This window comes from Panthera pardus, unplaced genomic scaffold (genome assembly GCF_024362965.1).
Source record: "Panthera pardus isolate Hobbes unplaced genomic scaffold, ASM2436296v1 HiC_scaffold_17, whole genome shotgun sequence".
In the NCBI taxonomy this organism is placed as follows: Eukaryota; Metazoa; Chordata; class Mammalia; order Carnivora; family Felidae; genus Panthera; species Panthera pardus.
In genome coordinates this window covers 131,966,742-131,981,301 of record NW_026526732.1, presented here as the reverse complement: position 1 = coordinate 131,981,301, position 14,560 = coordinate 131,966,742, and the positions used below count along the sequence as shown (strand labels likewise).

Here is a 14,560-nt window from a genome sequence, read left to right as displayed (position 1 = left end):
ATAAGGCTAGCATTAGTCATTTAGGAAATCAGGACACACGTTGTTTTTTAATGTTTTTTAATTACTTTTATGGCATTAGGTGGTGTCCCTAAGAGTTAAAGTGATTACAAGTAGACATACATTTACTTTTTCAGGTGATGTGCAGGAAAAGAATTTATTCCTTTCACCCACAGGATCCACAGAGCCTAGAAAGTGACTCAATATGGCACGATGCTATTTACTTTTAAAAGACCTAATTTAACGTTTTTATTCATATTTGTGAGTGTCAGAGAGACTGGATAACTGCTTACAGCATATAGGCAATGACGCCCACACTCCACATGTCAGTGGGAAAGGAAACAAAATCATAGTTCACAACTTCAGGAGCAAGAAATTCTGGGGTTCCAAAATTCACCTTCAGCTTCTCTCTGGGTTTGTATCTAGAATTTAGGAAACAAAGTAGAGGGATGGAGAAGGTCAATCAAAAGTCAACAATCATAGAAACTGAAAAGATGTAGTCTGTTAGACAAAATAACTTCAGCCAAACAGCAAATTTAAAATACACAGACTTTAAGGGAAATCACATATTTAAGAAATAGTGTTTAAAAATTTTAAAAAAAAATTCCAGTAGTTTAAGAGTAATAATTCATACTCTAAAGCCTTAATAATCTAAAACAGTGGTGGGAAAAGCCAGTCAGAATAATTAGAACACCTGAATTATAACAAAAGAAAACTGATAAAATCTTTGACATGTCAATGGCTTGAATAAGCCCATATTAATGAATAAATGAAATGCAATAATTTACAATCATTTTATATTCAACATTAACGTGCTGAAGTTTACGTAAACTCTTTGTTCACTTAAGAAGCTTAAGCATACCAGAAACTTTTGCCATCTTGTTTACACTACCTATTTTTTAAAGTAAATCTTCTCTTTACAGATAGAACAATTATAAAAGACTAAGAGAAAATTACAAATTCTAAATTAATGTCTTCAAATTTAATAACTTTACTGTATTAGATTTTAAGTTTTTTATATTTTTTTCTTAGATGCACTGTAGAAATTTCTAAACATTCCAATTCCAAAATCAGCAAGGTAAGGCTGGGATATAATTTTTGTTAAGTTAATTCTAAATAACAGTATAAAACCAAAAGGTATATCAGACTTATCTTTGCAAAGAAAGGGCATCCATCATGCTCCCTACCTTCATTCATGTACCTATGTCCAAATACACATACCTTCTGGCCAATCCAAAATCAATAATTTTTATTTGTTTAGCATCCCGATTCACACACAGGATATTCTCAGGCTGCCAGGAGAAAGAGACACATTAGCAATGAAAACAACCATCATTCACTCAAATTGTCCTCGAACCACAACTAAAAATACAACGATGCTCAGGAAAAACATATCAGGCCTTTCACTTTGGGGCTGGCTTGTCTGTGTGGGTATTTTCTCCTTTAATTATGTGGTGGATGAGGTTGTGGGTACCCTGCCAACCTTGCATTACCCTGCCTGTCCCTCTCCCTGGTTCTGCAGTTTACCATAATGTGTGAGTTCAGTCAGAGGCCTCCTTGAGGAAAGAAAGACAAGGGGGCTGCTTCAGTACCTTTCAAATGGACTGGTGGAGGCTGTCTCAGACTTGACATCTGCCCCCCTAAAATTATTAAGTATGAATTTCCCCTTCTTGGAGGAATATCTTTCCCAAGGATTTATGAGTTCCAGGAGAAATGGCCTGATTCATTTAAACAGCCACACTGAGTATGCAATATAACGTGAACGCTCCTGACCTCCAGATTTTCCCTTTGTGCTTACTCTTTGAGAAAGTCATGTGTAAGAGAAAGGCTTCCCCCCCGTTCATTCTTCACTCTCAGCAATTCCAAAGTTTTGCTGAGTTTTTTCTCAATGCCTAAACCCTTGACTAAGTGTTCCCTTGGAGTTTGACTCTGGATAGACTTTGTTGTGCCAATCCAACTGTCTTGGGTGAAGAGGGAGAAGCATAGATAGTAGCACTGCATGGAACTCAGCGTTTATAGAATGTCTTACAAGTGTGTCTGTATTTGTTAAGTCTGGAAAACTGAGGTCTGAGAAAAATAAGGAATTTCATTTCAAGTCAAGGTCAGCCAGGGTGCCTTGGAAGCTCAGTAAGCGTCTGATTTCAGCTCAGTTCATGATCTCATGGTTCATCAGTTCAAGCCCACATCAGGCTCTGCGCTGACAATGTGGAACCTGCTTAGGATTCTCTCTCTCTCTGCCCCTCCTGTGCTCCTTCTCTCTCTTTCTCTCTTTCTCAAAGTAAATAAACTTCTAAAAAATTAAAAAAGTAATAAAGTCAAGGTCATCCATAAAAAAAGAAATAAAGTTTTCAAAGAATTGCCTGGAACTCTCAAGGTCTAATTCCAACTCTTTCCTAAGAGCTGGGGTGCATTAGCTGAGTTGCTGAATCCCCCAGATCCTATGTCCTTTTAGGTGGCACCATGGCTGTCCCTCCCCTATTTGTCTGGGTGGAGAGTAGGTTCAAATGAGATCAGAAACTAAGCACTTTATGAAATGATGTAGTAGTGTCTCCTTATCAATATTCAATGGTCCATTTGGTTGACATAATGTCTTTGGAGGCCCTTTTCTAAAATATCTCTAAAACTGATGTCTACAAGTAAAAGCTATTTATAGAGAATGGATGCTACATAAGAACATTTGGTTTCATGCTCAAATAACTGATCAATCATGTATAAAGCTGTTCAGTTGTCGAAGAATACTGTGACATAAAAATATGTTTGCTGAATGTAAAGAAACAGTTTTGAGGATACTTCAAAAAGTTAAATTTTTTCTAATTATTAAATTAAAGCATATTCATTGAATGAGATTTGTGAAACACAGAAAAATATAAAGAAGACCATTTTTAAGTCACTTTTAATCTCTCCTCCATGGTAACAAGAATTCTTAATATTTTTGGCCATTTTCCTTCCAAGGAGACTTCTGCAAGGGATGAGTGGTCCTTAATGACCCACCCAGCTTTTGCCTTTACTGTTAATCTTTACCTACAAGCCATAACTAAAATTGCCCATTGCAAGTCCTCAATCAATGTTATGAAGCCACATACAGAGCTGTTTGACTTATGATAGGTCAAGTCCTAGTTTCAGTTGCCAATCAAATCCCTTTAGGGATATCTGCAGAATATCTACACTCATTGAAAATGCTTCATGAAAATACACATTACAGAACTCAGTTTGTAGCCAAGGGCTTTGCTAATGATTTTTAACCTATGACATTGTCTTTTATAGACCACTTCCTCCTGCCCTGTGAATAGGAGAGGTAGTGCACATAAATCAAGACAGTGAGGGAAGCCAAATTATAAGAAGAGAGGACCATGGAAGCCGACTTAAGGAAGTTAGATTTGTTTAGCTCTACAATCCCCTATGACTTGCAATAGATGGTATGTTCTATAGAATATGTATTTTATATCATGGTCATGTTGTGCAAACAGGGAAATGAGAAAATGATTGAGCCACACAAGAAGAAGCAGCTTATGATATTTAGCCCCAATATTAGAACTGATCAGAGTTATTGAGCTTGGGTCTTTCACTGGTTGTAACTATGTATAGTCCAATTCTATGCACTTCATAATAGGAGAGAGATCAAAAGGGAAGGATCATTAAATAAAAGAAGAAAGGAAGGTGGCTTGGCTCCCTGCTGCTCACATAGGCTCCCCACTATGTCCATCATAATGCCACCAGCCTTCTCTGCTCCTTAGCATTTTAGCTCTACCCTTCTGGCTGCCCTGTATCCCACTCTGCCATAGGTTTCAACCCAGTGCTCTAGCATGCCCACAAGAAAACAAATCCCTAATGTTCAGAACCTCCTAAAAATTTGTGAGACTGCTAGGGATGCTTGGGGAGATAGAAAGTTTGGCTACCACTAGTGAATTCTGAGTTAGCTAAAATCCTCCCACCTACTTATTCTAAAAATGAGAGGGACACAACAAGGAGACCATGGTGGTGGTGGTGGTGGTTTTAGTTCTAAACATTTAGGGAAAGCATCTCCCATATGGATTCCTTTAACACAAGCAAGTTACAAGAATCTGGATAATAGTCCCTAAAGATGCAGACATGAAAATATTAGGGGGTGACAAAAGTTGGAAATGAGGAGATGATGCTAAGAATCCAGATTTTTATTAATTCCCAAACATAACACTTCATACCAGCATGGATTTCCCAAGCTGATATATAGTATCTGACAGGGCCCACTGATCCAGAGGAGGAAGGGGAGGGAGGGGTTTACATTTCATACCATACAAAATATGTTCTACCTTCAGATCCAAATGGAGAATGTACATCTGATGCATGTGTCTTATGCCCTCACATATTTGCTTGATGAACAGGATGGTGTCAAACTCGGTCAGATTGTAGTTGTCATCGATGATGCGATCAAACAGCTCCCCTCCATCCACGCTGAAGAGGGAAGAGGAACAAAGTCCTGAGTCATGAGTCCTACAGCCATTTCTTATAGTGGCAGCCCGGTGTTTAAGCTCCCATAACTCTTCCAAGGAATGTGTGCACAGAGTGATTTCTTCACCTCTGTCATTCTCTCAGTTAGATGATGCTTAGGCTGAAGACCTTAACTTTATCTATCATCAATTTCACAACTAGAAAGTCTTAAGGTCTCTGTCATCCAGTGGCTGCAGCTCTGGGGTGAGTCCACATCTGCCATTCTCTAACACATAGAAGATAAAGAAGACTCTACAAAGGCAGGGAGAGGAATCCCAAATACCAAACGAAGGTCAAACAGGGTCTTCTCAGACTAATTTCAGTGTTAAAGTGTTTCTATGTGCTTCTGATGCTGGACTTTTTATTATCCAAAATTTCTATTGTACAATGATAAAGAAACCCCAAGCAGAGGAAAGAATGAACCGAATCACAATACTAATTCAGCGTTAGTTAAAACTACTCATTTTCTAACTAAATACCTATTAATTTTCTATAAAAGTGATTTAAATGAAACTATCTTAACCCTAATTATTAAGAATTTGATGTGAACTTTGCATTAATGATTAAGTTGAAAATAAAATGTAGGTCAAAGGTCATGTTCCTCCAGGTTAACCAGAATAATATTTAAGCTGGATATTTGACAGTATAACTTCGATATAAAACTACATCTATGCTGTCATTCTACTTCATCTCAGTAAAGTCACACATGGAGATGTGTATTCCTAAGTAATTTTCCTTCTGAAACTGATGCAATTGTCTAATACACACCAATCAGAATCAGAGGTGCACCAAGCATGGATCTAATGACTTCTGAAGCAGGAAAGAGCTGCAGCCGCATAGTCATGGGTTCTGTGGGATGATCTGGATGGGTGCATGCATTGGTTCAGGGGAGGGAGGGGCAGGGAGAACACTCACTACTCCATGACCAGCACAATGTCATTCTTAGACTCAAAGGCGTCATAGAGCTGAATGAGGTTCACATGATCCAGCTGGTTCATGATGTTGATCTCATTCTTTACTTCATCCTAAGAAGAAGGAAAGGTGCTTTAGTGAGGCGAAGATGAGGGTAAGGAGAGATCCACGTTGCACGGCCTTTACCTTATCCTTTGTGCCTCTGGTCTTGATGATCTTAGCTGCCAGCTTCAGACCTGTTGCTTTCTCTTCACACTTGTGTACCTGGCCAAAGCGCCCCCTGCCAGAGAAGAGCATGTGTATAGCATGAGGTAGGGCCAAGTGGAAGATGGGGTTGTCAGGGCGTTTCTCCTTTGGGGTTTGAATGAGCAAACCTATTAGTGCATCTACTGTAGCCAATAAACTTCTAAAACAATGTCAACGTGTATCTATCGGTCATGGTCATTGAATCTGCTGAGGGGTTTCCCGGTCCTACCCAGAACTATTGAGGCAAGAATACAGGGTGAGGCCCCAGAATCTATATTTTCACAATGTTCCTTGGGTGATTCATACGCCCCCTAAAATTTGAGAATTTGTGTTATAGAAAAAAATAGAATCTTTCTGAATACATATGAATGTAATAAGCTAGGCTTTGTAAGCATATGAATAATACAGGCTATAGGCGAGGATTGTAAAATTATTCTTGGAAACTGCATATAAATAAAATAATAACAATATTGCATATAGATAAATATAATAAAAATTCATATTGCATAATCACCTATAAAATGTTCAACAGTTTAGCTTGGATATAAATTTATATATACTATGAAGGACAGCTTCTTACAAATGTGATCACATACAGAAATACACAATCATTAACAATTTTAAAATGTGACTTCTTGGATTGTCTGGGTGGCTCAGTCAGTTAGTTAAGCATCTGACTCTGGATTTTGGCTCAGGTCATGATCTCACGGTTCGTGAGATCGAGCCTCACATCAGGCTCTGTGCTGACAGTGTGGGGCCTGCTTAGGATTCTCTCTCCCTCTCTCTCTGCCCCTCCCCCTCTCACATGCACACATGCTTTCTCTCTCTCCCTCTCTCTCTCAAAATAAATAAGCATTTTTTTTTTAAATTTGACTTCTTGCTTTGATTCCTGAGTTAGTAAAATAGAGCACAGGTGCCTGCTTGTGCAATGTGGCTATCATGGCAGGGTAGAAAAGGGAAGCTTCCTGAACAACACTGTGAACCTAAGGTCCACCACAGTCCTGGAGAACTGCAGAGGTGAGGGTGGTGGCAATAACTGACAAGGCAGGGTGGTGAGTACCACCACATCCCACTCAACTTAGCCACACACCTGTGCAGAAACAGATGGGTCTTAGAGAATGACATTACTGTAAACAAAACCAAGTGATGACTTTAATTCCAACTACTTTTCCAGATGCAGTCTCTTTAATGGAGCACATAAACACAGCCCCAGGCACCTCACATATGGCTACTGATTAAGAAAATGCCTTGGGAATTGTTGCAAAGCCTCTTCTGCAAAAAACTTTTCTCCTTCAGAGAAACAGTTGCTGGCTTGCCATTAATGTCCCCGAAGACCGAAATGAGCTGCTATGTGGAGTAATGCTAAAGACTCCCATGGCACCTATTCACATGTTAGAATTCCCATTCCTCTCTCTGCCCTCCCTCACAGTCTTCAGGGGAGTTCTCTCTAATCAACAGGCTGAGGAGTAAAACATTCAGGTGGTTCCCCATGGTGGAGGGCAGAAAAAATATGGAACAGAAAGAGGAAGAAGGGACTTCACAAATATTGACCACACCCCCACTGACCAGTGCAGAAACATGCACGATAGTTGCTATGCATATTTTCCATGTGTTGGTAAGGAAACTTGGGGCCTATTAGTAAAAATGGTCTGCTTCCTCTTGCTATTTCACATAGATATGCTGACGGCAGTAAACTTTATACTTTAGACTTTAAATGACAAAACATCAAAGGGTGGTTGTGATTGACATCAAAGAGGAATATCTCCTAGGAGTAAACTTGGTCTCTGATGGGCTTTACTCTTTCTTCCTTCTTCAGGGAGAGAGTGTACATTTAGATGTCCTTCAAATAAATTCTTCAGTGAGGGAAGTAATCAACTGAAGTGGATAATAATAATTAATCCAGTAAAAACCTAAATGGAAAACCAACAACAGTGATAAAAAAGATATATGCCACAAGAAATACACTGTGTTCGCTCATTTCTACATTTAGTGTCTCCGTTTTCAAGTTTTGGACAGCTTCTAAACCTTCTGGTGACTCACATGGGGTTTGTCCCACTTTCAGACATTACAACATGGGAAGTAAAGCAGATAATAAATGTGGAGTTTAGTCACTGTCCCCACATCAATCTTTCTGACATCAGTGGCGATTTTCAGAAATGGTTAAAATCTCTTAAAATGTTTGTTTATGATGTTTCTGGTTCTCAGGTCAAGACTAGCAAACACTTTATGAAATCTTCAGGATTTGTCTCTTTGAAAATGCTCTTCTTTTGTTGAAAGAGGATTAAATTGAGCATTACTTACCCTCCTAAAATTTCAGTTCTGCTCACAGTGTAAAAACTGTTGACTGCTGCTTGCTTGGCTGTCACAATACGGTGATTAAAGGGGGCAGGAGGAGCTGGGACATCATCTAGAAGATAAGAGGAAAAGAAGGGCCACTTGTTAAGCAGTCAGACCTCTTTCCAGCACCACGATTGGGTCTCAGAATAAAATGTTGCAAAGGGCGCCTGGATGGCTCAGTTGGTTAAGTGCCTCCCTTCAGCTCAGGTCATGATCTCATGGTTCATGGATTTGAACCCCACATCGGGTTCAGTGCATCAGCTCAGAGACTAGAGCCTGTTTCCAATTCTGTGTCTCCCTCTCTCTCTCTCTGCCCCTTCCTCACTCTGCCTCTCAGAAATGAATAAATGTTTTAAAAAATTAGAATAAAGTGTTGCTCATTTAATAATAAAATAAATGATCCATTTATTTTATTCCTAATAATCCTGGGAATATATGCTTTTATTTCATATTATGATCTGTAATTCATGTAGGTGATACCTGACATCTTTGAGAAAGAATGTCAGGACCACAAAACTATGATTTATACCATCTTCAGGACAACTTTTAGAAATGTCACAGTAGTTGAAAATCTCCAACCACAATATGGTTCACACAGGTGATCCTCCCAAGCCCAAAAATGAAAATTCGAACATGAGAAACTGAACCACGAAAAAAAAGGCACCATTGATAATATCCATTATTTTGATTAAAGCAAAGAGAGAAAGATGAAAAGTTTTTTTTCATGTCATTGAATGTTTGATATTATTATATATTACTTTCCAAAATATTTTAACCTTTATTTAAGGTACATTAAAAGCACAAAGATGAATTTTTCTTGGCTGGAAATAAAAGAACCAGTAAAGCTGGCTAAGGACGTATTATACAGCTCTCAAATTTCCTCTAAGTGTTTAAACTCTAGTCCACACCCCGATTGGTTCTAAAACACATACTCAGTAATATTGCAGTATTCTTTCTACTTTTCCATGGCTTGCTTTCCGTGAACCTATTCATTTCCCCATTTATTACTTATTTAAGCGTCTACCACAGGCAGCTTCTTACATGCACACAAAGGATAAAAAGGGAGGTGAGTAAATAATAACTTTGCCTTCAGAACTTTAAATTTATTCAACATATAATTCTCAAGCACTTATCTTGTGCTAGGCACTCTGCCAAGTGTTAATATTTTTAAAAATTCAGATAATAGAAGTCTCCAGGAAACTGACTTGATATAGACATTCATCTCTCACATCGTAAAAATGCTGGAAACTAAAGAAGTCATGAAAGAATTCTCTTGGTGGCATTCATCTCTTCAGACAAAAAAAAAAAAGGTGATTGAGTTACAAACACAAATGGCATCAGTATGGCATTATGTCTCCTTCAGGCTGTTAGGCTAAGTGAAATTTAGTTGGAAATGCTTGCTGGAAAAAGGTTAAGAAGCTTCAAAAGACTGAAACAAAAGCCATTTCCTACCCAATGGGGTCACCAGATCTTGCTGTCTGGAGGTCTTAATTCCAGCAGATTCCAGGGGGTTGCCTTGTAAGCTCCCCTGGGCTTGTCTGGTTTCCTGTGTCCTAAATGCATGTCCTTCACCTGTACTCGCTACATCTATTCTGCTCTTTTTGTTGTCCTCTTTGATGAAGCACTCCTCCGTCACCCGCCGCTTGCTGCTGCCAATATGCTCTGCTTGCTCAGCATTCTGGAAAATGGGTGCTATTGCTGAATTTTCCAGGATTCGTGATGTAGAAATGGCTTTTACATTGCTGATACACCTGGAAAATAAAATCCAGCTGCAGCTCTCAAAGATTCAAGGAGATAACTTTCAGATGGTCAAAATTCTTAGAACTAAAGCTTCCTTAACAGGGTGTTTTGGTGAAGGGTCATAAGCTTCATGATAGAGAGTTGGCTGTTTCAGCATTTGGGATAAAATAGAGCAGTATGCTTCCCCATCAAACTAAGCAGCACAAGAACAGGTATAGATAACTACGATCCCAGAAACTCTCCCTGATGACCTCATTGTGCCCTGCAAGTTGTCCACTGGCCCTTTACAAGAGTAGTCATTTTATGAATACCTAGCTAATTCGATCTTCATTTTTTTCACTTCCTTTTCTTATAGAAGAGAGAAATTACTAAATTAAAGTATAATAAAGGATGCAATCATCTCTCTGAATATTAACAGAGAGATGTAAACCTTTATTGATGAAAGAATTGAACTAACTTCAGTTTTTAACAACTCCAGACCTTACCAAGCACATCTTTGCAGTGATGGATTTTCTTAATAAACAACAGTCTTTATGTTTAATTCTTACAAAATTAGATTTTTCTCCATAATTAGGTGTCAAATACGTTATTAATAAATGAAATAAAAATTATATTGTAATTCCCTAAAAAACTCACATATAATTTGGACACTCTGTCCAGATAGATTCTATGATCCATTATAACACAGAGTAATTGATTGGCTGAATAATTCTGCATTTATATGTGAAACTTTGCAGTTGAGGAAGAGTCATTCAATAATCTACTTCTTACTCCATCCTCAAAATATTCTAGAAAACAGACAATTTATCATCTATAATGGGGTGGGTAAACTTTTTAAGAATTAGCTTTTTAACTTACAGATAAATCTGATCACTATTCAATTCCTGATCTTAGAAAGGATGTGCTCCATGTTGCTGAAAATAAGAAGTTTTTATTTGATCTCTAGAAAATATTGATTGATAAAAATCATTATCTTTGCCTATCAGTTGGTAGGAGAAAACAATAAAAATGCCTGAAAATTTCACGGGCAAGAAGAAAAAGTAATAGCAAGAGAACATGGCCAAGAAAAACCCACAGAAGCTGGGAAACCGTTTTCTAAACCACTGCTTTAAAAACTCACTTCAGTTATTCTTTTGATATGGCCTTAAGTTTCAACAGCACATAGATCTACCAAAAACATCAGTTGTAGGTGTGTGATGCTTTAAGCCCTACCTTTCATAGAATTGATCACCATTAGTTTTATCAACATACTGCTTTTTATTTGAACACTTGTCCAACACTGTTTCATTTGCAATTGCTGGTCCTCCTTTTTTCTCAACTTCTCTTTCACTAGTGTCTTCCTTAGAACGAAGCCCATTTTTCTCTCCTTTGAACACTGGAAGTTCATTTTTATCCACAGAGGCTTGTTTATCATCTCCAGCACTAATCTTTTCTTGTCTTTTCAGTCTCTCTGTGCTTGAAATGTCTCTTGTGTCTATATTTTCTCTTGACTCTATGGAATTTCTTAGGGCAAAATCTTCTACCTCGTCTTGAGGTCTTTCTGTATGAAATGTGACAAAACTTCTCTGAGCTAGAGAGGCATTGGTCTTCTCAGAATTTTTCTTGTTGAGTTTATTAACCTTTTCCTTCTCAGAGGAGAGCTGGTTCTTCTGGGAAGATCTCTCTAAAAGCCACAAAATATTTTAATGGAGGACGCATGTGATCAGTATAATTTTGTCTTCACATAATGGCATTTCTATTCATGTTTCTTTTTATCAGAAGATATAGGCTTTTGAAAAGCAAAGTGGAAGTGAACATGACCAATTGACTGACAGATGGGTTCCCAAAGATTTTCTAGTTAGTAATTAGTAGGACCCAAAGCCAATCAGATAAAGATATTCAAACAGCACTTCTCCCGGCAAAGGGCTTTATGAACATGTGACTCCCTCTGAATAAGAAGAATGACAACAGGACTGTCATACCAGAGCTTTCTTAATCCATAAATATTTAGTCTTCTAAAGATGTTACCTGTGAGGGCCAATGTCCTTTTGCCTTTGACAGATGCCGTTTCCTTCAGCCCAGGGTGTGACTGTGCCTTCTCCTTACCCTGTAGATACACAATTGAGTAATTGAAGTCACATATTAATTACATCAGGGTTTCTCAACCTCAGCACTACTGACACATGGGGTGGGTAATTCTTGGTCGTGGAAAATGTTATGAGAATTATAGAATGTTTAGCAGCATCTCTGTCCTCTACCCACCAGATGACGATGATACCTTCCCTCCCAGCTATAATATCCAAAAATGTCTCCAGAAATTGCTAGTGTCCCCCAGGACAAAATCATCCCAGACTGAAAACAACTGTATTACATGATTCAAATACGGAAAAAAAAACCCACTAAAATTAATAGTAATTTAGAGAGCAGGACAGTCTGAATTAATGAAACCCTTCATTTCATGTATAGACTACAATATTTGGAAACAAATGGACTCACTATTTTGAAAAAAAATTCTGTTAAACTCTGGCATTGTTTGTAAAAGAAGGCCCATCTTCATGAACTGGCATTGTAAAAGAAGGCCCATCTTCGTGAATAGATTAAAGGATGTTGATAATGTATGTATCACTTGTGACCTCTGCTTGTATTGTCTTGATATGGTTCACATGTAAATCAAATGAAAATGAGAGGATATATCTGAATAGGTTTTATAAACCAGAAAGCAGAAGACTAAAGTAAGTAAGCTTTCATAAATGAGCTTTCACACTGCTTAAAACAGATGGCCCCTTTCCTAAGCAGATAAACATCCTTCTCAGAGTCCTGGCTTCTCTGAATTTGCTTAGCAAACTTTTCTTAAATGCCATATAAAAGGTAAATATTAGCCCCATCCACCCAAATAATCACAAAATTCTGAAGTTATGCAATGTAAATTAATGAAATTGTATGAATGCCCAAAGAATCAGTCTTCTTTTCTTTGGAAAGAGCAAAATTTGCCTTCAGGTGACTTGCAAGCATGAAACGCTGTGTAAGCGCAGCTTGGAGTCTTCAAGACAAACTGCAAATGTACTTTTAAATAATCCAAGGGACAATACCATAGGTTCAGAGCATTTCCATTTTTCATATAGAGACCTGGAAACACAGAGATAGGTTTAGTAAATCTGTGTAAAACCAAAATTAGAGATGAGAACCTCGGAGTCTGTAACTTCTTTTAAGTGAAAGTGCAGGAAAAATGTTCTTTCACTTGCTCAGGCAAAGCCAGTTGCTCTCTTCTCTGCACACAGCACTCAGTTTATATGCCCATCCCAGAATCACTTCCAACACTTTTAAACATTTTTTTTCCCTGTCAGTTTCCCGCTAGCTTGTGGGCCTTAAATGGGCAAAAAGACTGATTCATCTTTGAGTCCTTGGCACTTAGCCCAGACACTGAAATATAGTGATTGATGGTGATGATGGTGGTGGTGATGATGTCGATGATGATGATGGTGGTAGTGATGATGTCAATGATGATGATAGTGGTGGTGATGATGATGATGATGACGACAATGATAATGATAGTGGTGATGATTTTGATGATGATGATGGTTAATATACACTAAGCCATGTCTTCATACTAGGCATATTTCTAAGCATGTTATTAACTCTGTTGATTCTCATAGCAACCCTTTGGGATAGAGACACTATTAGCCCCATTTTATAATGATATTGGGTAATTTCTGAGGGTTATATAGTTCAGAAATGATTTAACCAAGATTATTAATCAGTTGTCTACTTCATTCTGTGCTCTTTCATTTTTTTTTAATTTTTTTAATGTTTATTTATTTTTGAGAGAGAGAGAGAAAGGGACAAAGCATGAGTGGGGGAGGGGAATAAAGATGGAGACAGAATCTGAAGCAGGCTCCAGGCTCTGAGCTGTCAGCACAGAGCCCAACACAGAGCTCAAACTCAGAAGCCGTGAGATCATGACCTGCGCCAAAGTCTGCCGCTTAGCCAAGTGTATTCTGTGCTCTTTCTTAATTACTACATTGTACTGTCATTTATTAAAAAAAGATAGAGGATTATAGGCAAGATACGTTGTTAGTATTTACTGAATATCTATCACACAGCACATACCACAAGAGATAAGAAAGAAGATTAAGAGACAAGGGTGTAAAATTGAAAGAAATTAGTAGAGTGAATAAATATTTGTCAGTCAAAAGATTAGAATTAACATAGAAGAGAGGCAAGAGAGAGATAGAATTTAAGTCCAACTTAGAAAATAAGTCAATTGGTCAAATAAGGTAGTTTAACAACAATCTTATCTATGTAAGATATTGTGTAATTTTGTCTTTTAGTGTCTTTCAGTATTTCTCTTTTGAAATGAAAACTCCTGGTGGATAAGCATTGTGCTTCTGAATTTATTCTTGATGACATGAACATAGGTAGACTTAATAGTGAAAACTGGTATGTATCAATCAATTTCAGTTCATCAAAATATGTAAAATTGAGAATTTGATGGTAAGACTCCATGGAGTGCCAAATCGATGAACATTTGCCTCTAAGGTCATCGAAGTGTTGGTGGCAAATGACCACCAGTTGTGCTAACATTCTTTGGGTGGAGCAGTCTGAGGTGACCAACAGGAGAAGCTGTCGATTCTGAGAAATACTAGAAACTAGCTTCCAAATGAGGCTGTTATTTTTGTCAGTTACATATCACATATGTTTTACCATTTAAATAAGGTAAGAAGGTCTTTATTCATTGCCATAGGCTATTATATTTTCATTTCTCTATGTAACACTGACATCTAGAGGAACTTTGAACTGAAGCATTTCCAAAACACAGAGGTTGTATTTCTCCTTTTCTGTTTCTGGGCAGCAACTTCAGTACAAAGAATTTTCACTTTGTGTT

At 37.9% G+C, this 14,560-nt stretch overlaps 1 protein-coding gene across 3 annotated transcripts in view; it reads right to left on the bottom strand.

Moving 5' to 3' along the window:
- Positions 1-14,560, bottom strand: part of MYLK4 (myosin light chain kinase family member 4) — an 86,284-nt gene that overhangs the window by 14,390 nt on the left and 57,334 nt on the right. For 2 of the 3 annotated variants that reach the window (XM_019419911.2, XM_053904944.1), the window contains 9 exons: positions 11,707-11,785; positions 10,912-11,362; positions 9,412-9,710; positions 7,924-8,029; positions 5,563-5,656; positions 5,380-5,489; positions 4,287-4,428; positions 1,219-1,289; positions 291-419 (listed from right to left, as the gene is read on the bottom strand). In XM_019419911.2, the coding sequence (XP_019275456.1) occupies positions 291-419; positions 1,219-1,289; positions 4,287-4,428; positions 5,380-5,489; positions 5,563-5,656; positions 7,924-8,029; positions 9,412-9,710; positions 10,912-11,362; positions 11,707-11,785 (1,481 nt within the window). The remainder of the gene's footprint in view (positions 1-290; positions 420-1,218; positions 1,290-4,286; positions 4,429-5,379; positions 5,490-5,562; positions 5,657-7,923; positions 8,030-9,411; positions 9,711-10,911; positions 11,363-11,706; positions 11,786-14,560) is intronic. The other variant, XM_053904945.1, reaches the window with a different exon arrangement.